This window comes from Micropterus dolomieu, linkage group LG17, assembly GCF_021292245.1.
Source record: "Micropterus dolomieu isolate WLL.071019.BEF.003 ecotype Adirondacks linkage group LG17, ASM2129224v1, whole genome shotgun sequence".
In the NCBI taxonomy this organism is placed as follows: Eukaryota; Metazoa; Chordata; class Actinopteri; order Centrarchiformes; family Centrarchidae; genus Micropterus; species Micropterus dolomieu.
The window spans coordinates 14,530,642-14,556,586 of record NC_060166.1 but is presented as its reverse complement, the minus strand read 5'-3'; the positions used below and the strand labels follow the sequence as shown (position 1 = coordinate 14,556,586).

Genomic DNA, 25,945 nt, shown 5'->3' with positions numbered 1-25,945 from the left:
GATTTGATCACTACCAGCTCTGTACAGCAATATTTTGATGCATGTGATTGTCTCACACATTCTACAAATAAAAATGCGTAAGGACACGTATGCAAATGTATAAGCACTTTACGATGGAAGGGAAGTAATAGACTATGTGCCCATGTAAATATTTTGCTTCCAACACATTTAATAAAAAGCCTTGCAAGTTTGTAGCCATGCTAGCAGTGTGGCTTTATGGTGACTATGTTACATCAGTAGGGCCACCATTTTGAGGGAGGTGAGGGTTATTGAATATAAACCTGTGACCAATGAAATCACACTGAGCCAACTCTGACCCTGATAACAACTGCCACATGTTAAGGCAGCAGTCTTAAGAAGACGCCGCCATATTACAGGACCAGTGGGAATACACTAAAGATGTATTATTCTATTCTATATACATGTTAGAATGCTGTGTTGTGGTTAAAAATGTTGTGGTTAAAATGTTTTTGTTAACTGGCCATCATCTCTGTTTGACAAGCTGCCAGCTCACTGAGATATTACTGGAATTTGTGGACTGAGCTAATGTCTAATGGATAACTGCAAATTGCATGCACTCTAGGCAGATCTGTTCTCACTGCAGTGTTCGGATTACAGTGCTTTTTGGATTTGGCTGCAAGCAACTATTTGTAGAGCAGTTCTTGCTGTGGACTAGAATGATATAAAAAGGTAGAAGAAAAGGCAAGAGATACTACACATTATTTTCAATCTAGTCAACAAAAAAATTAAAATATTTTCAAATTAAGATAACACCTTAATGGCAACAAAAACAACACTTACAACAGAATTATTTGATGGAAATGTTTTCACTTACTGTGATAACACAGTAGCACTGCTTTTCCTTTTTGTTACAGACAACAAAACTTACTCTAAGTCTAACTCCCTTCTCTGGTTCTTAATGGATAACATAGGTTCTAAGGCTTTACACTGGTATAGTATGGTTTGTTTGTGGATATGAGTTCAACTCACATTTGGTGTCAACTTGAAAAGTGTTTTGATTGGGTCGGGGGATTGGGGGTATATTAAACCTACATAATATATAGGTTTAGTATACCTATAGTATGTAGGCAGTGATGTGGCAAGAGAAATGTAGGAAAACAATGGATATTTGCATATGCTGGATTTATTTATTTATACAGTGCTATGATAACGTAACACATGCCATTTAGTGGCTACCTTTGTTCAAGGCCTCTTAGTGCAGACTGCATTTTTTTTGTGTGACTATGGTGAGAATTACATGATTCATTTTTGCTCACTTTTGACTAAGAAACGAGGAAATTCATTATACTGGTTAAAGAGTGAGATACAAACTGAACAAACAACACATCCAACTTCAAGCTTTACGGACAGGTGGCTAAACTGAGTTGTGAAATGCAGTGTTACAATGTTACACATTTTGCCTTTGGCTCAAGTGTTTTTCGCTTTGTTCTTAAGCAAAAGAATGCTGTTAATTGACTTCTAGGATACCAAACTACAAAAGTGAATAGCTTTTTGGGTGTATTGGGTGTAAGAAGAGAGGATGTTCAGTGTTAAAATGACTGTAAAGCCCACAGTGAAAAAATTTTGATTTTTAGCTAAACATATTATGTTGACTTCACTTGACATAACCACATCTTATGTTTCACATTTTAAATTTCTGTAGACATAAAGCTGAATAAAGAAAACAGTTTGGAATCAAAAATAAACATTTACCTATTAAACCCAAGCAGCCAGGCCTCAAATAAACCTGATATTAATTATGTTGCTAGTTAACGCTGGATATCAATATAATAAAAACACACATTAGATGACAAAGTATGGTAATTAACCACCCGCATATGCAAACGCACACACACACACACACACACACACACACACACACACACAAATTAATAACAAGGGCAAAGTGACCTCAGAGAGTAGGCTGTTTATATAAGGTCCATAAATCTTAATGGGTTCAGTGCTAACAGAGCCTAAGTGGGAAACTGAGGGTTCAAACTTTAGTTTCATGCTCACATTTTCATATCAAAACAAATGATAGAGCTATTGCTATGACATTCTTCGTTGTGTCCATGTGTAGTTAACAGATCAGGCATATTTCAGACACAGATATGAAAAGAAAGGTCATTATATTATCTAATTTTCATTGTTCAGGTGCCATAGATCCATAAAATAACTATTTACCGTTATAGTTTTTGATCTGTTTTTGCAGTAAAATAAAAGCTGCGTTAAAGGCAAAGGTCAGACAAACATGTGATCAGAAAAACTAAGTAGTCCAGATGTACTCACAATGCGGTCTGGAGGAGGTGTACTTCGAATGAAACATTTGATTTGTCCTTTTTCTCCATGTAAAGCCTGCTGTGTCTGTGTACTGGAGATAGTAGGTGGCCCTGAAAAAGAACAGTCATAAAAAAAAGGTTTGAAGATGGGTCACAGAAATTTCAATGTGAATAATTTAATTTATTTTAAGATTCAGGTCATATGACAATACTGCCCAATCGAGCTTTCGTGGTACATTATACTTTAATTGCTCTCCTGTTCCAAGTAGTAACACCTGACGTGTTCAGTAATTTTGGACTCCTGGGGAAGATTGCATTGTGGTGCGACATGAACTCACCTCATACCTCAGTACAATCTACCCAAGGACACGCCAGGACTGAACAAAGGGTATAAGTGGGGGCCCATTCTTGATCAAGCAATTGTGTGTTTATGGCTGGCTTGATTTCTCCCATGGAGATAAACGTCACTGGAGAGTGCTACAGTAGTTCTTTAGAGCGTATTCACAGATGGAAAGAGAAAAATGCCATTGTGGGGAGAGGACACGCTTGTGGCAGTGCATGTATTTATTAGCTGTAGATTTGACCCCAGAACCTGGTAGCAAACAACTAAACATTAAGCAATCTTCAATCACTGTATGACAAAATACATTATGTTTTATTGTATATTGTATCCTTATGTTGTGTATTTTTATGAGTTTGATTAAATCGAATGGCTTTGTTGCAATTACAAATTATGGAAACAGGTTCAATAACAATCTAGTTCAATCACCAGGAGCTGCAGGTATGGACTTGAAGCCAGCATGTGTTAAAACTTGGTCAGGCCACAAGATCTTGCCTGACAAGGGCAGCTCAGCCTAAACGACTGGTCTGCTTGCCATCTGGTCTGGAGGCTGTTCACACCAGGTGACAGCACTAATATGAAGACAAGATGTCACACATGACCCAGTTCTGTCTTTCAAGTGTATTTTCCCTTTGGTCTTGAAGAGCTCACTGTAAGTAAAAGTCCAGAAAAGCAAAGTACAGAGGCAATGGCTTAATTAAATAGATGCAATTACAGTTCAAGAATAATACTGTGCAGGAATTTTGTACATGATCCAAGTGTATTTTTATCTTATTTCATATACAGTAATTCCAAATGAAATTAGATAGTAGGTTACAAAGAGTGGTATGAGGGAAGGGCTTAATTTCTTATAATCTTGTCATATGTATTTTGTGTTGATTTGTCATTTGCTGTTTGTTATGTAACTGTAAATTTTATGAAAAGTTTTCTCTGTTCTTTCGCTGTTCCCACCATCACTGATTTCCAGTTTGGTCCTCCTCAAAACAGAAGCCAATCCAGACCCAGCCTATCATAGTCATCATCATAACATCAGTCATGTCTGAAAATATTTTAAAGCTGGGTTTCTAAAGAGATGCTGCCACAAAAATTAAACATGGAAAGGTTTCCATCTTATCTTTTTTTGCTGGGTAAAAAGGCCCTTTGAGGGCTATTTCACCACTAGAAAGATGGTATTTTCATAAAACTTGTCTATGCAATAGCATGATGCAAATATTTTTGAAATTGGTGCTTCATAACCAAAGAGAAATGGCTGTGGTATTCCAGAAAACCTACAACAACCAGAATGCACTGGGCCCATTGCTTTCCAAGGCCAATCCCACTCCCAAACTTCCCCAGCTCCTACAAACAGTCAGTCAAAGTTACAAACATTAGGCCCTGCCAGGTAACGAACTTGTTTTCACACCGTAACATTGCCGTGCTAGTTACAAAAACTACTGTCACACTTATTCTATGCTCAGACGTCCATTTCACCCCACTGGCTTTGGTTGTTTTTTCCAGTTTCTTTTCAGTGTCCTAAAGTATGTCACAAGCACTCCCCATCCATTTGTGGCCCAAAGCTTTTGTTTAATGCACAACAACTCAACTTCTGTTTCCAGTGGTGCACATTTACCGCTGCAGCACCACCAGTTGTCTCTGGCATGGGGCATCTCTGCCCTGGCGGTGCCTGATTCTCGGCTGTGGTGGCATCTTCCTCCTTCATATGCCGTAATTCTGCCACACTGTATTCTGGCTCATATATGTAGCTCTGAATGTCTGAATGCACCAATAAAATAGTTTTCTTCCATATCTACAGGAACATTGCCTTTTGCCAGAGGTTAGGGTTAGGGTGGAGACGGGCAGACAAAAAACACGATTATACAGTCTGTGGTTCAAACAACAGCCCTGGAGCCTGCAAATGAACGGGGAGCTCTGGGTGCAGGCAGTATTGGTTCGAAGTTAAACATTGCAACATTCATTTGCATATACTACCCACATTGTGATTATACAAAGCTGGTTGAAAATCTGTAAATTGAAAATAAATTGAAAACTGAACATTTTCCCTTTAATAAGCTGTTAAAATCAAACATTAAGCACGTCTCTTGTGATGGTTAAGGTTAAGAATGTGGGTTTAAGGGGGTTGCAAGTGAGGTGGCTTCTTGATTAGTGAGACAACTCGCTTCTCCGCCAACTTCCCTCAAACTCCCGTGCTCTCCCATCTCTCTGACGATACATAATTGCAGTTTATTACCTGTCTCTTATTAAAATGAATTAGCATTTTAATGAGACTTTGCCAGATGGCGTCTTGGTATGCTACTGGAGGATGCTGGAAGGCTGCTACTGCTGCAGAATGAATGCTGCAGACAATTTAAGAAAGAATAAATTATTGAAAGCTGTTCACTGGTTTGACAACATGGTAGTATTCATACAGTATGAATGTGCTATGTTTAATATAGGGACATTATTATGTGCAGTGTGCATGCACTTGTGATTAGGAGATGAAACGTAAGTATGTGGTTTGTATGAGCTCAAAACACAGCATGATCAATTGCTTGCAGGCTGCTAAAGGCTGGTGGTAGTGGCTGGGGAGGATCTATTCTATGGATCAGAACTGCAAATGAGGAATATAATTAGATAGCTTTATCTCACCGGCTCAGCCTGGGTTGAAAGTGTGTGTGTGTGTGTGTGTGTGTGTCTGTGTGTGTACGTGTTTGCTACTCACATTTTGTGATCAGAGCACAAACACATTGGTAGCGGGAAGGTGGGTGGCACTACAACATCAATGTTAGCAGCAGGGGAGGTAATCAAAATGTTGGGCACAATGTTTCGCTCATTCATTTGAGGAGGTGTTAACTCTGGAGTGGACATTGCTATCTGACTACACAATATCTGTGTGGGTGTCAAAAGGCCAGGGCTTACGTTTCCTTCCTAAACTGAGGCATCGACTTTGAACAATAGCTTGACATTTCCTTGCTACCTCAACGCAGCTCTTTTGATTTCTCTGTTTTATTGTTTGATAAAAGAGAGCGCACAACAGCAACAGGCCAACTAAAACAGAAGAATACTGGTCACTGGTGGCCACATTTTCCTCTGGGAGAAATCCATGGTGAGAAGATCCTGTTTATATGTTGAAGCTGGCAACCAGATTTGGTTATTTTTTACTATTTTAACAATTTTGTTGAATGAAATACACCAACTTTAGTTTTTGATGCATATTTTTTGCTTGAGATGCAAATACATAGCCACATATTAGTTTAAACATTTGATGATGCAAACAAATTGTGTATACATGTATACATGATTTCCATAAGGATTTTGCTCCAATGGAAATTAAGAACTTTAAATCTTATCTACATTGCTAGTCTATATACTATATGTGACTCTAAAACTGGGGGAGAATCTTTACTGCCAACATCTGAATTAGAATCAGAAATACATTATTGAGCCACAGGGTAAATTGGACATGGTTGCACAGTTAGATTATTGTACAAAATTATTTTACTGTAAAATGAAATATAAATAAATAAACAAATTATGTGGTTTCAATTGATGACAGGGGTAAAATATTTCAAAGGGCCAGTCTACTGACTCAGAGTGTCTGACACTCTGAGGGAAGAGTTGAAAAGTTTGATAGCCACAGGCAGTAATGACTTCCTGTGGCGCTCTGTGGTGCATCTTGGTGGAATGAGTCTTGCACTGAACTTGACCAGCATGCCATGAAGTGGGTGGGAGACATTGTCCAAGATGACACATAACTTGGAGAGCATCCTCCTTTCTGACACCGCCGCCAGAGACTTCAGCTCCACCCCCACAATGTCATGGTCTTGCAGATCAGATTGTTGGCTTCTTCTCCAAACAGGATACACTGGCCACCACACGCTCACATTATAGTGTATAATTGGATAGTACAATAACAAAAAATGTCATAATTTTATTGCTAATGGGTGAGCTGAGGTAGACATCATTTTTAGGTTCTGCAAAAATACACACCTTACTACCCTGGATGCTCTGAGAGCCTCACCACATGTGCGTGCTTTGGCTCAATGCATCTTTACAGCAGGGACCAGCTTGTTTGTCCCTACTCTTTTCTAGCATGCGGTGTGAGCCATCCTGTCTTCATGTCTCACTGTGAAATACATTTACAGTAATAACTCAGTACACAAGGCACAGACCAGAAACACTGATCATTTTATTCTCAAGCACAATTAGTGCTTTATCCAAATTTGCAACTTTTGAAGGATGCTGAAAGTACAATTTCACTTTGAGATGGTTGGATGGGGTCAAACACCCTTTTACCCAAGAGTCAAGTTTGATTTCTTTTAAACTTATGTACGTAACTCAAGTTATGTAACTTTACTTATGTAACTAACATACTTATTTTAAGCAGTGCTCTGTGGGATACTGGGGTATTCTCCAACCCTCACACTAATGGGCTTTCTCTCCCTAGGCTGCCCAAGTACTGTATGTGTGTCATTACAGATATAATGCTTTGCTCTGACACACAGACATACACACAAACACAATTTTACTGTACAGATCTAGTGACACTTATGGACATATATAAAATTTTTGCATGATCATATGGAACTTACAGAAGCTAAATCCTTCCAAGCACATGAGATAACTTGTGGAAAAAAACATGTATATATATTGTATGCTCTAAATAATCACATGCATAGGTGAGTACAGCTTCCCTTTGTATATGTAGCCACATGATGGCCACATATGAAATGCTAAAGAGCTTTCCATTCTGAAAATGTTTGACTAGAGTAAGCAATATGTATCCATTAGTGACTAAAACACAAACTGTCTCCCCTGCTAGCTGTTTGATTATAATTAAATTACATTCTTCCCCAGGGAAAGCATGAATCCTCATGTCTATGTGGTATGCCACAGAGGGAGCCAGTGACACACAACAGCATAGAGGAGAGAAACAGAGGGAATGACAAATTATTAACACGTGATTTAAATGATGGCATTAAGGAATCAGGGGATAACTGCAGAGAAAACAAACAGCAAAGAAACATTTAAATGTGCAGTAGACACCATCGCATCATGAATATTCTAAATATGCACAGCATTCCCTGATATTTACTGTATCATGGTCGTCTTCCCCAGAAACTTACTCATCCCTTATGTTAGTAATACATTGTCAGAATCAACCAAGTCCTGCTGACTGTCAGTGATGTCAGGTTTAGTGGCTGAAGAGAGAGGTAAGGAGCGCTCACACTCATCTGCAATTGAGACCAGTCACGTGCACACATAGACATCAAGAGGGGCTTCAGCGCCTGCCCTTTTTCTTCTTCAAGAGAAAGTGGGATGCTTTTATTTGTTTGTTTGTTTGTTTTTAAATAAAAGAATATACAGTATATTTATTCCTGTTTGCAACACATTCCCTGTCAAACAAATTTATTTATTGGGGAAAAAAAAATAAATTTGTTTCAGGTCGGAAGATGAGACTTTGGAGTTCTGATGCCCTCTCTTTCTCTCGCTCTCTCTCTCTTTCTCTCTTTCCCTCTCGCTCGCTCCGCATCTCACTGCGCAACCAGAGCTCAGCACACAGACAGACAGCAGCCCCTCCAGCTTCTCTACCAGAAGTGTTTTTCTTGGCTTGTGTGGAGGTGAGTGGTGATGAACAAAAGACTAAACTACCAGTGCCTCGAGTTTACCGCTAATTAAACAGAAGACAATATAGGCCTAGGCCTATGTCTTGCTAACATGTATGACTCATGAGCTGAGCTAATGTAATAAGTTAGCTGAAGTTTAGCTAAGGCAATATCTCATGGCCATACAAGCTACAACCTGATGGAGACACTACAGGTGAACACAGTAACATTTGTGTCTAATAATGTCATCACAATCGCCACATTGATATGCAAATTAGGCATTAACTACTAAGTCACTGCAGGTGAATGGGATAAAGAAAATAACTAAAGTATATCACCACAGAACTTCCCCAGTTAATGACTTACATTAAGAGTCGGCTATTTTCTTCTGAAATGTTCTGTGTAAATATGCAGATTAGCTTATTTTGGTTAATAGAGAATAAATCTATAGATGAAAATAGACCGAGGGCTTAAAAAATTAGGCTTAAAACCAACACTACCAACACATTCTTGAAGTTTTATTTCCATTACTGTAAAAAGAAGACATGCTCATTTGGCATCATCTACAAAAAGTATTTACCTGCAGCCCAATGCCACAGTTTAGTGTGAAGATTTATGTGAAGTATTATGTATTCCAATAACACCAAAAGAATTGAAACTATTTATTGCCAAATTATTAATGAAACTATGTCATAAATATATACTTGAAACTAGTAGCATAGAAAACATGCACATTGTGGCATAGTTTCCTTTGCTGTCGCCTGCTCCTGTGATAAACCTGGTGAATACTAAAGAAGACCGTGGTCTCTGTGTGAACTGATTATTTTGTAGAAAAGTAAAAATGTTGTTGAGTTAATATATTTGTCTTGTTTAAAAAGATGCTCTTTTTTTCACTTGAGCCCCTGCCTACCGAAATGTCTGTGCAGGTCCCTAGTTGAGACAATGGCATAAGACAATCAGTGAACCTCAGGAGAGAGCCCCCCACATGCCCTCACTTCAACTACACTGTTTGCACTTTCACAAGTTTGACAATCTGATTTGCCTTAAGGACAGGGCAAGAAATGACTCAAGATTCTCATGTGGTATTGAAAAAAAGAGAAGAATTTCAATTATTTAGAAGGGTAAAAACGAAGGAGGCTTTTGAATGTCAAATACCAATTCAGGCAGGGAGGTTGAAGACAGGACAGAAGAGGGGAAGAATATGAACAAATAAAAAGGCTAGAAGACATCCAGACTTTGCTTGAATAAAGTCTAAATAGAGACTTGACAAACATGTAATTCCAGCTTTGTTGTCTGTCTCCCATTGTGCTCAGAGTTGAGTCGTGTTATAATCTTTATTAAAACAATATCTTCTTTCTATCATGGCATCATTTTTAAAAACAAAACAATCGTAAAATGAGCAGAAAAGAGATGCATCAAAAGAAACTGCTACATTGGATATTATGTATTCTGTTTACAGAAAGGATTCCAGTATAGCTTGCTTTCCACAGAATTGGAAACAATAGAATTAGTCATGATTTTTTCTCACGCCTCTTCTGCCTTGATTTCAGCTGAATTCCTGGCTGAGATCGATGTGTGTTGGGGGGAGCTGGGCTTGATGCAGTGCATAGAAAGTCATGGTTCTGATCCTGTGCTGGAGGGAATACTGGTATCCCACTCTCTCTGATATGCAAAGCTAACGTCTGGGTTTTCAAAAGAACCTTTTACACACACTGTTTGCTACTTGATGTATCTTCATCCCAAAATCAGCACCAGTGTTGCTTACAGGCAAACTCTTTTGTTAGCTTTTGGAATGTGCAATGGTACACTGTCAGCATTAAGTCAACATCATCGCACCAGCTTCTGAAAACCGTCTCTTTTTTGGGGGGGGGGGGGGGGGGGGGGGGGGTTGTTTTGTTGTGCCCAGGTTTCTCTCAGATGGACATGGTAAAAATGAGAGACATGCACCACAATTCCACAACTAGGGAACCTCTGCCACACTGAAGCATGCTCCCTGAATATCAAGCACTGATAATGAAGTCATTTGTTTGAGAGTTGCCAGGTCTCCCACCAAGGCTGGTATTCATTAGTTACTCAGTGCCTCAGAAAAGGCAGCTTCCCTCTGACTCATGCAGAATATAATTAGCATTTCAGTAAATTTCACCTGTTTATGAGATGTGTGACCATATCTTGAAAGTCTTTATTTATTGCTTTTTAGGTTTCAAAATGATCACAGAAAATGAAACAGCTCTGTTTTATCCCATTACCTTAGTTAAGAAAATTAATTTGCATGGGCAAGCTATGTACCGCATCCTTTTGCTATATGCTGTGTATGTGTGTGTGTGTGTGTGTTTCATGGCTTGTCAGTCTTGCTATACTGCTCTGGTAAAATTAACAGTGTCTCTGAGAAACTGCTGTACTAAAAAAAAGACTACATGAGAGAAATAAAGCTGCATATTCAGTTGGAAGTTTTACAGACAGAAGGCTTTTGTAAACCACAGAGGAGGCAGAATTCTGACTCCTGTGACAAATTGCTTTCTTCTTGCTGCCATTGACCCCAGACCTCAAGACTCACACTTGTATGTGTATGCATTTGACAACTTTGTGGGTGTGCATCTGGGCCTATTTGTGTGAAAGACATCAATGATACAGCTTACCATTGACAGTGAGAGAAACCTCCTTCTCCCCTGCTCCTACACGCGGGACCACAGCACGGCAAACATATTTCCCAGCATCCTCCTGTCTCACGGATTTCAGTGTCAGGAGGTTCTCGTTGCTTAGAACCTACGGCAAAAAAGTCAAAGATCATCAAATGCAATGACAGCAAAGGCATCTTTGCATTTGAGATAGCAACAAGCAGTGCTATGGGAAAAAAAGGCAGCACGTGGCACATTTAATACCTTAAAGGGCACCTCTCCTCAATTATTAAAATCCAATTTAGGGTCTGGGCTCAGTGGAAAAAATGGGTTGGCCTTGGCCTTTGATGTTGACAAAAGGAAAGGTGAAATGAAACTGAATTTGTGGATCAAATGTGAGAGTAGGTCACATAGAGGCTTGGGCTAAAATGGCCTAAAAATCTTAGGTTTTAATGGACATTTCAAAACACATGGCTTTGACATAAAATAACCGCCCAAAGTACTCCATATAGGTCACAGAGGTCCTGGAATCATAGAATGCATCAAATACATGCTTTATTAGGGAAAAGCAGCTTTGAATCTATTGTAAGCAGCACTGGACTGATTATCTGTCCAGCAAACCTAGGGGCACCATTTTCTACAGTGACACCAGGCTGGCCCAATCACATCTCTTAATGGGCTAGCCCCACAACTCCTCCTCTGTTCTCTCTGCATCTCATGTCCAATGCAGTGGTTCTGGCTCAGAGCCAAACATTTGTCATACAGGCATAGGTGGAATGAGGAGAGATGGCTGGCCATGTGAGAAGCAGACATGTGAACGGGAAGCCGAGGAACAGAGTGACCAAGAGGATGTAGTTGAAGCGGTAAGTGGGGAGTAACATGCAGGCAAACAGGGACACTGAGGGAGGGCGCATGGATGTTGTGCGTTCAATGATGAATGATGATTAATTCAATTAATGAAGGTAAAAATAATCTTTGCGCTATCATAAAGTGAGATCAGCTGCTGGTGCTCACTCATTAATTTAATGCGAAAATAGAATAGCATAAGCTATTTGGCATTGTTTTTGTAGGAATAGTACAGTACACATATTTAAGGGGACCACAAGGATATTTTACTGGGTGGCTAAGCCAAAAATACCAGGGCCAATTTTTCGTCCCAGTCTAGCCTGGATTGTAAGCCACAGTGTGTGACTGTTTAAAAAAAAAGAAGAAAATCATACTTGGTAGCAGTGCAACTCAGTATACTCACCACTCCAGATCCCCTCTTCATCCACACTATGGTAAGAGAGGGATTTCCTGTCCAGGCACAATTGAACACAGCGTCAGATCCAAGGTCCACCTGCAAGGACTGAGGCTCCGCTGCCATGCGAGGACCAACTGTTGAAATAAACACCATTAACTGTCTACAATACATCCAAAATGAGGCATCGGCTGCGGTGGCACCAGCTCTTGGAGCTCACTGTCAAAATATACAAGACAGTAAAAATCCATAACCATGCATTATTACGTTGCTGGCATTACTGAAAGGCATGCAGTATTGCTTAAGGAGATACTCACAGTAGACATCAACATTACGGCTAATGTTGGTGCTGCCAAGAGGGTTAGTAACCTCGCAGGAAACAGGTTCTGTAAAGAAGGAGTGGTCCACAATAACCTCATATGTGTCTCCAGAGACCTCCTTGATTATACTTCCTCCTTTGGCCCACCTGGTGAGAGGATTAGAAGGCAGAGAAAAGAGAGACGGTGTGAAATGAAAAAAGAAGGAAAAGGGGAAAAGGCATTGAGACAGGTTTTCACACATCCTTGTGTCAATAGCATTCTTTTGTGTGAATAAATCATCATTCTGGGGCAGGTTTTCTGTGCTGGCTTCAGCATATTTTTGTGGCAGCCCTCCATGCTGTGACAAGCTCCCTGGCGACTCGGAGCAGACAGCACGTTCCTCATTACACCAGGCAGAGAGCGCAGCACAGAGTGCCAGAAAGAAAACAAATCACAGAATGACAAATGGGTAGCTGCCCCCACCTATGAAGATGTTAGTTGACACATACTGTATTACACACACAGCTGATGTTAATAAATTGACACGGGATCACATAAAGAACATCTGTTTGTGTTTGTGAATGATGAGCTTCTTTGACAGGGATACTGACACTCCCCTCGTGTTTAGGTGAGGCTTTTATGATGTCACAGGCAGCGGCGTCTCGCTCTGCATGGTGTGGATGGCTCTCTGCTGTTACAACAGACAAGGCCCATTTATAAAAGTGAGGTGAAGGCATCTGTGAATGTCTTGGGTGTCTTTGGAAAATTTAGACGGTGCTGTGGGACACACAATGTATCACGCATCTAAACGCTGCCATCCCCCACAATAGAGATGTGGCTGCATGCTGATGTGGAAATGAAAACAATGACAACGGAACCGGAGCCTGTCTCCATTTTATATTCCTGCCAGTACTGAGAGCAGTTTTCACGGGATAGGGAACTCATTTGTTTCCCATGACTAAGCTGGCCCATGCTTGACTGAAAAGCTATCATTTAAATGAGAACAGATTACCTCATTCAATCGGTAAGTGAAGTGAAGCAGAATTCTAATTGAGCTTCATGGGACTTTTTCTTTTTACAGCAGTAGATCTTTTCAGAGTTGCGTTCTTGTGTGACAATGATTCTGCTACACCTGTGTTTCCAAAAATGTTGAAAATAGGGCAGACGGGTGTTTTTGGCCTGTCTGATCCAGGGGTGATATAGGTAGGCAGTGTCCGTGTGTGTCAGCGGGTATAAACAGATGCATACCCTAGATAGCCTTGGGACAGAATAGAGTATACACACTTTATATTCTCATTCTTTGGGTAACATCATATCCCCAAAATATTAGCACAGGAAATCAAGTGTTTGCTACATATTGAAAAATTAAAAGAATATGAAAACCATTATGTTAATGAGGATGACTGTTGATGTTCATAGCAGTGTGTCGTTGAATATGAATACCATTATGAATGTTTCCACTGCTGTTTATACGACGATGACGATGATATTAATTACATTGGTAACGGTGCTGGTAATCATGATCAAGACCATGATTAGGATGATGACAACAATGATAATGATGATAAGGATGATGATGTTGACGACGACGACGACGACGATGACAACAAGATGATGATGCTGATCATGACATGAATTACACTGGTGGTGAGTTTCAAAGTTCACTCTTGCTCTTGGCTTTGAAAAAACAATCTGTCCCGAAGGTCAATTCAATAACTGTTCTGGAGTTTTCAGTCATATAAGATTAACTTCACCAGTAGATGGAATAATACCACTTTTTAAAATTTCCATTTTCTTCCAGAGCACTTAAAGGTTGAGTTTATGGCTCTTGGAAACAGCAGCTGACAAAACAATCACTCCTCAGGGTCCATTATGTAGCTTGTAACAAACAGTTAACAAATAGTAAAAAGTGCTCCGAAGATGTGAAAATTTAAATATATTCATTTCTTAATGGGACCACATCTCCAAAGTGGAGGATTTGTCTTTATTAATTCGGTAACACAATGTCATGAAAATATGTCAGCCATTTCCTTTTGCTAAGATTGTGAGATGGCTGCCATCTTTGGATTAAATTTTTGTTGGCAGCTATAAAACCTACACGCAACAACTTGATTCATTTAATTTAATTCAAACATCTGCATTTCTATGACAACTGGGTCAAACTCCATCTGCTGATGAAGATCAAGTCTTATGATTAAAAGCCCTGAAACAGCTACCTTTAGGAGAGCTTGGTCTGTCATTCACAGGTGATGGTTGTGATAATAATGATGACAACAGTGATGCATATATATCAAAATGTGACTGTTTCCAAACAAGCATTACTAGCCCATACTGTAGGAGTTGTAACGGGGTAGGCACAGATGTTTGGGCAGCCGGCTGCTCCCGAGTGGAGGTTGGGGCTGCCAGGTATGGGAGCCCTTGACAGGGGAGACAGAATGCCGTCGTCCGCTGGGAGCATAGGTGTGCTGGGCCTTGTCCAAGACTCATGTCTAAACATAGCTGGCCCAGGGTAACACAAACACCTGCATTCCCTTTGGGAGGTTAGAAGGGCCAGTACACGCTTACTCAATAGCTGACTCACTTTACACTGCTGTATCCTATTCAGGGATTTGATTCAGACAAAGGGTGTGAGTCCTGTACACTCCACTGTCTGTGTGTCTATGAGTGTAAGCACACGTGCGTACAAGGTGTGTGCTTTTGTGTGTGCATGGGTCTATAAGCTAATACAGTTATACAGATAAATAGGTCTGCCGTTAATGGAAGCGGAGGATGAAGGAGACGTGGAAGGGGGGAGAGTTTTGTATTTGCTGAATGTGATTAAAGCAATAAAACAGTAACAATTAAATTAGGCAGGTATCTGTGCCATCAGCATCTAGACCCAGAGTAAATCAGGCCCCACAGTTATTATCAGCATGGTTAAGCACAGCACAGTGCAGTTTCATTCTCACTTGCATGCATATTGAAATTGATGACTGTTGAATTCTCGGTTGCATATAAAATAAATATGCAGGTTTGGTAATAGCTGTTTGATTTTGATGGACATAAATTACAGAGGAATTAGATAGTATGTAAGCTGTACAGATATGTACAAATATGTATACTATTTATTTTAAAATTAAGACAAGTGACATGTCGGCTGTGCCATTCAACCTGAAAACAAAGTAGGGATAATCCCGGAAAGTTGGGGATAACCTAAAAAAGTCAGGAAGAACCAATTTAATGGGGTATTCTGGGGACTTTTTGTGTTAGATATCCCTAGTATTTTTCCTTAACTGTTCAGAGTAGTGGCAAACTTTCTGGGGTTATTACAGAGTTTTTATCTTTAGTCCTAACTTTTCAGATTAATTTCCATCTTGTCAGGGTGGCATTGATTTGTGTGTTTGCAGTAACGGTGCACATTAATCTAAGCTATAAATTACTGAACCAATTAGATTTCAGGTGTTGCACTGAGGCACTTATTATTTTAAATAAAGTGACACTATAAAATGACTTTCACACATTTTAAGTATGGCTGGCCGCAGCTAAAGCAGGCATAAGAATGTTGAAGGGAATGGTAGCCTTGTCCAGAAACAGACAGTCGCATGTATCAATTAGCTACCTCCAAGGTTTGCAAAGATGGAAGGTATGGTGATTGTGCTGTCAGTCAAAAGCAAACAAACAATCCAGCAGTAGCAACAACAGCAACACTGAGAGTATAAGTGTGAGGAGGATTGGGATGTTATTTGCTGCAGTGCCATGGAAAGGAGGGGGGTCTTGTTATCACTCTGTGCATGGTTGTATGTGCAGTCGAGGGACCTGATTTGCTTTGTTTATTATTCTTTCTCTACTCTCTGGTGGGTTCTTGTTTGGATCTGAGTAAACCCTCTGTGTCTTCATCAGAGGGTGGTTGAGTGATTGTGATATATGCCAGTTAGCCCTCCCATCATCATAAACAGTCATAGAGATGTTCCGACCCACTCGTCTGTCCCTCTCAGACAGTGCTGATTCCCTGAGAGCGGACTAAAACACATGCCCATTACTCTTACTTCATTCTCACTTTCAGCCCCACTTTCATCTTATCTTCCAACCCGCGCCTTCACACAAAGTCCTTTCCAAATGCCCTGACATTTTCCTTCCCTACTGTCCCCTTGAGCTGCTTTCTGGAAAGGGTTCAGGTATATGTAGAAATATATCCTAATTCAATTTTCAGGTTTAAAGTCAGATTTATTGGTGGGACAATCACGGGGGGGTGTAGGCAGCAGAAAGCACCATGCCTTTGACTACTGCCCCCACTATCTTGGGTCTGTGTCTCAAGTGTCCATTGAATTGGAGGATGGAAAAGTGGTGCTGTGCACATTGGGAATGAATGGCTCACTTGGGGATGGAAAAGAGGCCATCCGTCTAAGAACTACTCTGTCCTTGTGCCGTATCTGATCTGGGGTAGACAGAGTGTATTAGCACTGAAAAATGGCCCCACACTGCTTGACCAGCTTCCTGCTCTCCTCTGTGATATTGCTCTCCAGAGGGGGAATTTGTGGGGGGCTCTCCCTAGTCAAAGCCTCTCAGGCAAGCATTATGAGGCCCAAAAATCCCTTGAACGCCAACGGTGCACAGAGTCCTGAAGCACTTGTATAAATTGCAGATAAATCTAAATGGGAGACTATGAAACTGGAGAACTGGTGGAGAGTATAACCTTGAAGTATCAAACGTTATTAGTCGGTGTGGATATTATTTAATCCCACAGTGGATTGGGTCAATGACAGAGAGCCAGACAGCAGAGACAAAGTGAGAGAGAGGAGAGAGAAGGGGAGAAATAAATTACATAGTGGGAAAGTGGAAGTTTTAGTCTCTTTTAGCTTCAACCTCCAACCTTTTTTTCATTCTAAAACTAAAAGAAAAATTCATCTCAACTGCCATTGTATCTTAGTGTTTGATCCCCTGGGGAGAAGTCTGATTCTAGCATTGATTTGGCCTCATAACAATGGGGGTGAAATCCCTTTGCAGGTGCAATAGACGTCCTGTCTATGCTGTGCACCTACACAATCAAATACAAACTTTGTTTTCCACAATATCACTGCCCTCCCTGCTCCTTTTCTTTTTCAAAAGGCCAGAATCCATCAAAAAGGCAACATCTCTATTTTGCCACCTGTGAGTGTGTTGTACATCCATTTCATTTCCCAGTAACATTACAAGATTCAGAGCTGACCAATTCCCTTTGCTATCGATTTCATTCCATTTACTTTTTGCCGGATTTTTAAAACCTCCCACACAGAAAACCACCTCTTGACAAACCACTTCAGTATTATACTTCCAGAGAGCCACGCAGGATTTTTAGAGAATAATTACTGTCCATTTTGTTGTTTCATCACAGCTACAGATGTAGTGAGAACGAATGCAAAATTGATTCTCCCATGTGCAACTGAGAATTTGTCTATCAAAAAGGTTTAATAAACATAGGAAATGGATGAGAAGAGCTGCAGCTTTTTAAACTGGTGAAAAATAGTAGTGCATTAAAGTTAGAAAAGCCGCTGCACGATGAGATGTTGTCAAAAGGAAGGCTTTTTTGTATACCAATTAATTTGTCTATTTTGTTGCCTTTTTCTTTTTTCTTTTTGGTTGAACTTGATTTGATATGTGCCAGGTTATATTTAAACTGCAACTGTATTTTTCAGTGGGATTGTGAATTTGGATATCAACATATGACTGTCATGTAGGAATGCAGTTTGTGTCCCTTCACGATCCAACAAGCAAGTTTCAAAATGATATTTTTAAACTATTACCCACAACCTTTCTCTAACGGTAACCAAATGTTTTAGTAACCTTAACCATAGCTTGCCATAAAAACAATCTTTTTCTAACCTTAACGATGGTGTGAGGCGCAGATATTGCAGAAATTGTTGTTGTTGATATTGTTGTTGAATATCAACATTCTCTATGGTAATAAATAATAGGGTTGTTGAATACAACCTGTATGTAAAAGGTCAAGTAAAATGTCATCCAAACATGTATTGATGCACTATTAGGAAACGTGCAAATGTGTTTTTTGCATACAGAGGCTTCAGCATCGAAAGCCCTCATATTTTTTAGCCCTCAAATATTTTTTGCTATTACAATTTAAAGTTAAAATGAACTGAAATTACTTTTTGTCAACAACCCTCACTAAAAACATGTTTTCAAAACTGTTAGCAAACTTATTGAAAATGAAATAAAGACTGGATGGGACTCACCCACATTATGAAGGGTAATCTTTAAGTTGGAAATTGATTTTCTCTGGCAGTCACTGAAGAACATTTTTGTAATGCTATTATATTTCCCAAATACATTATTTTCCCAATTGTGTAGTCTTTGGAACTTTAGAAAAGCCAATAGTGGTTCTAACCACACTTAGGTCTCTATGTACTGCTCAGAAATATCCCTCATTCCACATCGCATTAGGAATGATGTGTGATAAGATGGGCCCATCAAATAGCTCTTTTGTTTGCATTTTGTTGAATTTTTTTTTATCAGAATAAAGTATATTTTTCTTTGTTTTTCTGTGGCTTTTTTAATTAACTCTGATTTGTTTAATCTGCATTGAGTTTAATTCTTAAGAAATATTTAAATCCTAAGAGTGACTCTCAGAGTCTTGGTTATGTTTAATAAATGACCAAATCTTGTGAGAGCGAAGGTTTGTGTTTTCATCCTTCCTCACAATAGAGCTTCTATCTTCTCCCATTTTTGGAATATTGAAGTCATTCAAAAATAAAATAAAATACAATAAAACAAAATTAAATGCCAAATTCAACCAGTACTGTATAACACACACATAAAAACAGCCGACACCTGGGGGGAAACCTGCCTTTCTATTGTACACTGTGGAGCACAGCCCAATCTTAGAAGCTTTAATCTTGACAGCTTCATCAGATGTCATGCACATTAAGTTTCCAGCTTCAAGGGAGATGATATGACCACAAACCAAACAGCTATGCAACAAAGCACTGCATTGCTTTGGTGCAACCCAGTGGAACATGACAAGGTTTCCCCAATGATTTTCCTGAGGTGTATTTTCATTAAAAATTTCAGCATGACAGTGTTTCATTGTTGTTCTTCTCATAATGTTAAATAACAGGCAGATATAATGGTGTCATGGCATCATAAGAAGGCGTCTGGCAATGGTATCAAGTGAAAAAATGTTCATTTTGATTGAATTTGCAAACACATTATCCACCAGTAACTCTAATTAGAGAAGATCTCTTTTAACGTTCATTTTACCACATTTTCTTTCTGTTGTACATTACAGGATCATTCATTTGTGACTTGTGCGTGTGCTCTAGAAACACTTCTTTTTCTATGGTCTCACCTGTAGAGTGTGACAGGAGGATTGGCCTTTGCAGAGCAGTGGAATTTCACAAGGTTTCCTTCCAGAACAGGCTGAGGCTCCACTGAGAGATTGACATGGGGGAGATCTAAAAAACACAGAAACACAAAGACAACCAATTACAGAACTGGCAGCCTCCTCAACAGCCCAGTATGAATAACACACCAATGTCTTAAGTAATTTTTGTTTGTTATCACAATGCCTTTTTAACTTTTCGCATGTAATTTTACGTTTAGACTGTAACTGCAAATTTCAAGTGACGTATTATAAAGAGCAAAAAAGTCAGTCTAGGGATGAAATGTGGAAGGGTATAGGAGTCAAACACACAGAACTGTCACCCAGGAGGCCGCTGTTTGTTTCCCGTGTGAAAACAAAAGTCAGTGATGACTTATTTTAACTTACCTATGTAATGTAACTTATGTATTTAACTTAATGTACTTATTTTAACCCAAACCATGTTCTTTTCCTAAACCTATCCAAACTTGTTACCATGATGACAAAGGTCACCTGAATATAAAGACAAAGGTCACCTGACCTCGTCCTTATTTGCAGTTCCAAAATTCATGACATGTATGAATCTGTAGCTGTGTTAAATGACACGCATGGATGACAAACAAATGTCCTGCTTTTTTATATCATGCTTTCCTCAAACATCCTGTAGTGAACAGTAAGACTGAGATAAACTATGTTGTAAGGTTCCAAAAATAAACATGGCACAAATTTTTGCAAAGAAAACTAAATAGAGACCTTATACATTTTTTTAGAAAACATGCAACCTAAAAAGAAAACAGGGAAATTAAATTCTCAGGTTTATGTAAGGGACCCAAAACTGATTTGACATCCTTTTATGTAGCTGTATGACACATACAGTATTGTAGGTAAATATGCTCCACTTAAAACAAGTCTCTGTATAAGGCTTATTTTACAATACACTGTGGTAGCACTTACAGTTTTGACAGTTTATCACAGTTTTTGGCAGAATTTTCTCCTAAATAATAGGCAATTACTCCTGAATTATTTGAAGCCCTATTTTTTATCTTACTGCCACCCACCTAGGGGTCTAGGCCCAGTTCCTGAAGTGTATTTCACAGGTGTGGGAGAGAACATCCTATCTTTATTCTCATTAATTCATTAGCAACGTTATAAGGGGTGAATCAAAGGAAAACTTGACTTGATAATGAGTTTCAGTAAATGGCAATTACTGGCAATGACAAATAGTGAGTAGCCTATAGTGCAATCCACTGCAATTAAAACAATGAACAACCTCAGTGATACAGTATAATTAAAACAGTTGTTAGAATAACATGCATACAGATAATGCAAATTTAATAAACAACTTAATTTATCCTAATTGACAAAGGTGGGATTCTTTTTGAAGATACGTGTAATTTCCATATAAGTCCTGTTCCATGTGAAACAAACCCCACAGACTCAGACAATGAATTTCAAGTAGGTTATTTTTTTGTCAGGGTTTCTAAAAAGAGGTTTCGTATATTTTATTCAGAGCAACAAATGCAGCAAGGGAAAATTTATCCATCTGACCTACAGCTGGCCGGTAGTGTATTTCTAATGTTAATGGAAAATCAGGTGTAGGGAGGGGTCCTATTACAAAAATTATGAGTTAGCTTTCAATGAATCCAAATATTTTCACTGCTTGATGGGAGCACATTTTTATTTTCTCATTTTAACTCTCTAAAGGTTTTGACACGGTTGGCACTGAATATGAGTGTGAATTCATATATATTCATAATTAATATTTGACTCTACCTTAACAGCATAAAATAATACTGAAAAAAAAAAAAAAAAAAAAAACATTTTACATTATGACCAAGTCAGTTATGGCCATAATAGGTAACTATTTTCTGAGATGTCACTTCCACAGACTCAAGTTTTGTGTCATTTTGTGGTACCAGTAGCACACTAGTAAGGCATCATGGACAGTACATTAGTCACAGCGGGAAATAGCTGGTTCTGGGCTTGATGCTGGTGCAGCCATCTGTATTAAAGGTGTACTAAGTATATCTGCTTTGTGTTCAAAATACTAATGTACTAACCAGGGACTGTGTTAGATGTGGATGAAGAGCAGTGTTGGGAATCGACATCCACACAGAATTAAAGAAGCACACAAACACTGCTGTAATGAAGTCATGGAGAAGCCAATGGAGAGTGATTCTGTGTGTGTGTGTGTGTGTGGGCATGAAGGGTAGGAAAACTGCTTTTTACCCTGTGGCTGTGCAGATGCTCTGGGCTGGCTCAGCTGCCACAAAGCCCCAGAGAAGGGGGTGGTCCAGGTGCCGTATTCCTCCTTACTCACACACACCATATTCCCAATCAGCAGACTTATTTCCCTCCTAGAGTGTTTCCCCCACCCCTCACCAACCACTGTACCACCTTCAAATCCATGAGCTCCAACTGTGCCAGTTCACCCCAGGCCAGTAAAGAAAACAACAACATTGTGGATCCTGGAAGACTGAATGCCACAATGAACCAGCAAGCCTCTCCAGGTATTGAGAAGCCAACTGCTTGTCTGTGTATTTGCATGTGTAGGCACATGTTAAAGGGGTATGTGTGCATATGAAAGGGCATGTGGGTGTGTGTTATAATAAAACAGGAAACCTATCCATGCTTCTAGCAGCAGTGTTAGCTGCCCAGCAGGGGTTTTTAGCATTGCAAGTGCTTGGTTAATTGTGTGGACAAAAATGTGGGCAGAGGGAACCTTATGGGCAAAATGACAGATGTGGCAGTGGTGGAGGTGGTAATAAAATCCAGCAAGAAGCTGGAGAGTAAAGAGAGATGCAGACACAAGAAGAAAGATTTGGAGGTGGTATCTGTGCTAATAGACAGTAAATGTGTAAACACTAATTGGACAAGTCAAATTCACAAGCCTTTTTCACTAAAAGTGTTCCTATACTCTACTTTTCAATCACGCCAACCTTTTTCTTTAGTCTTACCGCCAAAAGACTTCTAAGGACATACATGCTCATTACTATCAGTCTGGTTACTAACTAATGTCCTTTTCAAATCGTTGAGGCATAAAAACTCACCTCCCTTAAAAAAAAGACCCCTGTGCCTCTCAGCAAGAGGTAATGTCATGATGACTTTCCATCTATTTCTAAGTCAGACGAGCAATTTGTTGAATAGTTCCATCTCCACAAAGAAATACAAGCAAAGACAGTCATGGGAGCAATAGCTGTCAAGTCTGGGCATTGGGTGTGACTCAGAGACTGTCACTTCCCTAACCTTTGACCCTTCATATATGACAGACATCTACTTAATAAAGAAGTCCATTGCCACTTTGATGTATAAATGCATAAGTTGCTGAGCAAGTGCATTAGAGACATCATGGCACATAGATATTTGATATGGTTAAGTCCTCAGACTCATCAAGAGAGTCACAGGGAGGGAACGGGGATAGTAGGACTGATCGGAGCGCTAGTGAAAACAGGATGAATGGCGGGGGGCAACTATTATAGTTGGCGGATAGTTTTTGATTGGTTAGTTCAAAGTGGAGACCAGATGGTGTTTTTGGAACAATCTTCCTACTTCTCTCTGTTTCCTGAAAATAGTGCCAACATAAATAGTTTCCCCCTTTCTTAAAGCTCAATCTCCAGTCTCTCCGGGTCACCGTAAACAGCTGTTATCCAGGAGGACAGGCCTCAAACTCCAGGAGTGTCGGCTGTCTCTGAAGAATGGGGAAGCTGTGTGCGGGCCATCCGCTTGTGGCTTATAGCCTTAGCAATATGGGCACACTGTCTTGTAGCTGGCTGAGTGGAATACTTGAGGGGAGAACAGACTGACTGAGAACCCAAGGTCCAGCATATTGATTATAGGATATTCAGCCATGGAACAGCAAACAGTTTACTCAGTTGAATGAAGGCAGATGTTCTGCTATTCATACAGCAGTTCCAATCAGGAATGCTGCATTCCTTGCAGCCCTCTGTCTACATATGTGCATGTGCATCAACGTTTTGTTACTGATCCAATCAAAAGATAGTAGTTAAAGCTTAGGTTAGAGCATCAAATAGACCTTCAAGGCACTGGATGTGTGATATTTAGAAATGTTTTCACACAGCAAACAATAACATATGAGATCACATGAGATAAATCCATATTGCAGCATCATTAGAGCTTAATCTAATGTTCACAAAATCCTGAGCATTTTATTTCCCCCTTATCCTTACACTCCTTCATCTCACTTTCAAATTCTGTCTTCTGCCTTCAGATGAATTTGCCATTATCTGCTTGATTAAGCAGGGAGAGCATGTAGCTGCTACCAGAAACAAATCCTCCCCAATTGCACATCTGCATGTTCTTTATTAATTAGTCTCAACAAATGGCATTCATTTTCCTCCCACATGGCTCAGCTTGTTTGCAATGCAAACACATGGAGAACCTTGGCTTGGCTCGTCCCTAGCGCATTTATTTCCCACTACGTGTTTGAAATGTGGGGCAATGTTCTGCAGATATGCAGCTGGACTAGAAAATATTTGAGAAATATTTTAAGTTGTGTGATGAGTGGGATTCAGCGGGACATGAAACTGTGGCATCATATTCCACTGCAGTGGTTTTATGCCGGGGGTAGGGTAGTTTACTGATTAAAGTCCAAAGGGCATAATGCAAGTTAAGTCATGTTGCTGGAAAAAAACGGCATCAGAGGGTAGCCACCCCTCTGCTATCAAATAATTACAGTCTGCTAATGGACTGGTATGGACAACTGAAGTCAGCAGTCTATCCAGGTTTCTGAATCAACTCTGTTAGCTCTAAATCCTTCTCATTTTGGCAACATCACCAGTACATACTGTATTTAGATGCTAATTTGTCTAACCCTAGGTCAGATAACTCTGTATGAACTTCTGTGGGAAAGAAAATGCTGAGGTGGATGTAAATCATGAGCATTAAAGTGATGATAAAATAAAATACTGTTGTAAAATGCATTGGATTCTAGGCTAGTTTAAGCTGTAGAGCAATGTGCTGGGTTGTGTTTAGATTACTCTCATTTGGATTGCTATAAGGATGGAGCAGAGAGAAAAAGGGCACCTAATCTAAGAGAAGAGCGGAATACGAAATGTTGAGAAGGTCAGACAGACTGAGAAGATTTTAATTACTTTTGTTGCCATTAATATTATCTCACTAATACAGTTATTGGATATCTCTGGGCAGGAAAATAAATAAGACTTTTAATTCTTAATATTGGGACGTACACACAAAGAGACATGCAATGAGAAATACCAGCATGTATTCAGAGAGTGTAAATGCTCAGTGAACATTATCCACAGTTTCAGCAATGCACAGCCACTGTGGGGAATGTGTTTATTTGCTGTCTTACTGAGAGTTAGATGAGAGCATCAATATCAATTTCATCTCTGTGCGTTCAATACAGAGCTAGTCAGAAAAGTTTTTATAGCATTAACCCTGTATTCAAAAGCTGTCCACTCATAATTTCCTACTTCAAATTAGGAAAAGGAAAACAAAATGACGCTTGAAGCTCATATGACTGTATACTTTGGAATCATCAATCAAATATACTTTTTAGCATGGCAAGTTGAACTGGGAAAAGTGTACTTAGATCAGAACAGTCTAGCCTCAGTGACTTACTGTATCTAAGCCTCACCAGGGTCACACTTAGACTAATAGCATCTGTTCACCATAGACTGCCATTAATCCCTCCATCTTGGTTACGGGACCAGGGCACATTGCAGCACCACTTATAAAACATGTGTGTGCCAGACATGCAAAGGAACATGACATCTATGGAATTTATTATTTGCATTAAACATGGCAACCAATTATGACAATTCTTACATGTGTGGAAAACTCAAATTATTTTTGGCATCAAATTTATGTGTAAAATATTGATAACAATTGTTTTTATCATTATTTTGCCTTTTTTTCTCAAAAACTTTAACCACCCTTTTTAATTAACTATCTAAACATGGATGTAAGACAATTCATACATTTAAATTATAATTCACAATTTAAATGTAAAGTTTGATAGCTCTACATACGTGGATGGCAATTGTTCATGTTAAGTATGTGTCACGACAGGAAAAACACCAACTTCACTCACTACCTTTAGAAATTCAGGGTTTAGATTTTTTCAATTTTAATATTTCTAATGACTTTTTTGTTGGCACCTGCAGTACCAAATGACAAATTCAATGATGAATTCACTATCATTAGTATGCTTATCTTGACTAAAGAATATAGATCCACAGATGAAGGCAACATTTTGTTGTTCACAGCATTGTAAATCA

The 25,945-nt window shown here is 39.4% G+C and overlaps 1 protein-coding gene across 10 annotated transcripts in view; it reads right to left on the bottom strand.

Annotated features, from left to right (window-relative positions):
* Positions 1 to 25,945, bottom strand: part of kirrel3b (kirre like nephrin family adhesion molecule 3b) — a 162,520-nt gene that overhangs the window by 6,793 nt on the left and 129,782 nt on the right. For all 10 annotated transcript variants that reach the window (XM_046074298.1, XM_046074299.1, XM_046074303.1 and 7 more), the window contains 5 exons: positions 19,674 to 19,779; positions 12,374 to 12,522; positions 12,066 to 12,193; positions 10,838 to 10,964; positions 2,290 to 2,390 (listed from right to left, as the gene is read on the bottom strand). In XM_046074298.1, coding sequence (XP_045930254.1) covers positions 2,290 to 2,390; positions 10,838 to 10,964; positions 12,066 to 12,193; positions 12,374 to 12,522; positions 19,674 to 19,779 — 611 coding nt within the window. The remainder of the gene's footprint in view (positions 1 to 2,289; positions 2,391 to 10,837; positions 10,965 to 12,065; positions 12,194 to 12,373; positions 12,523 to 19,673; positions 19,780 to 25,945) is intronic.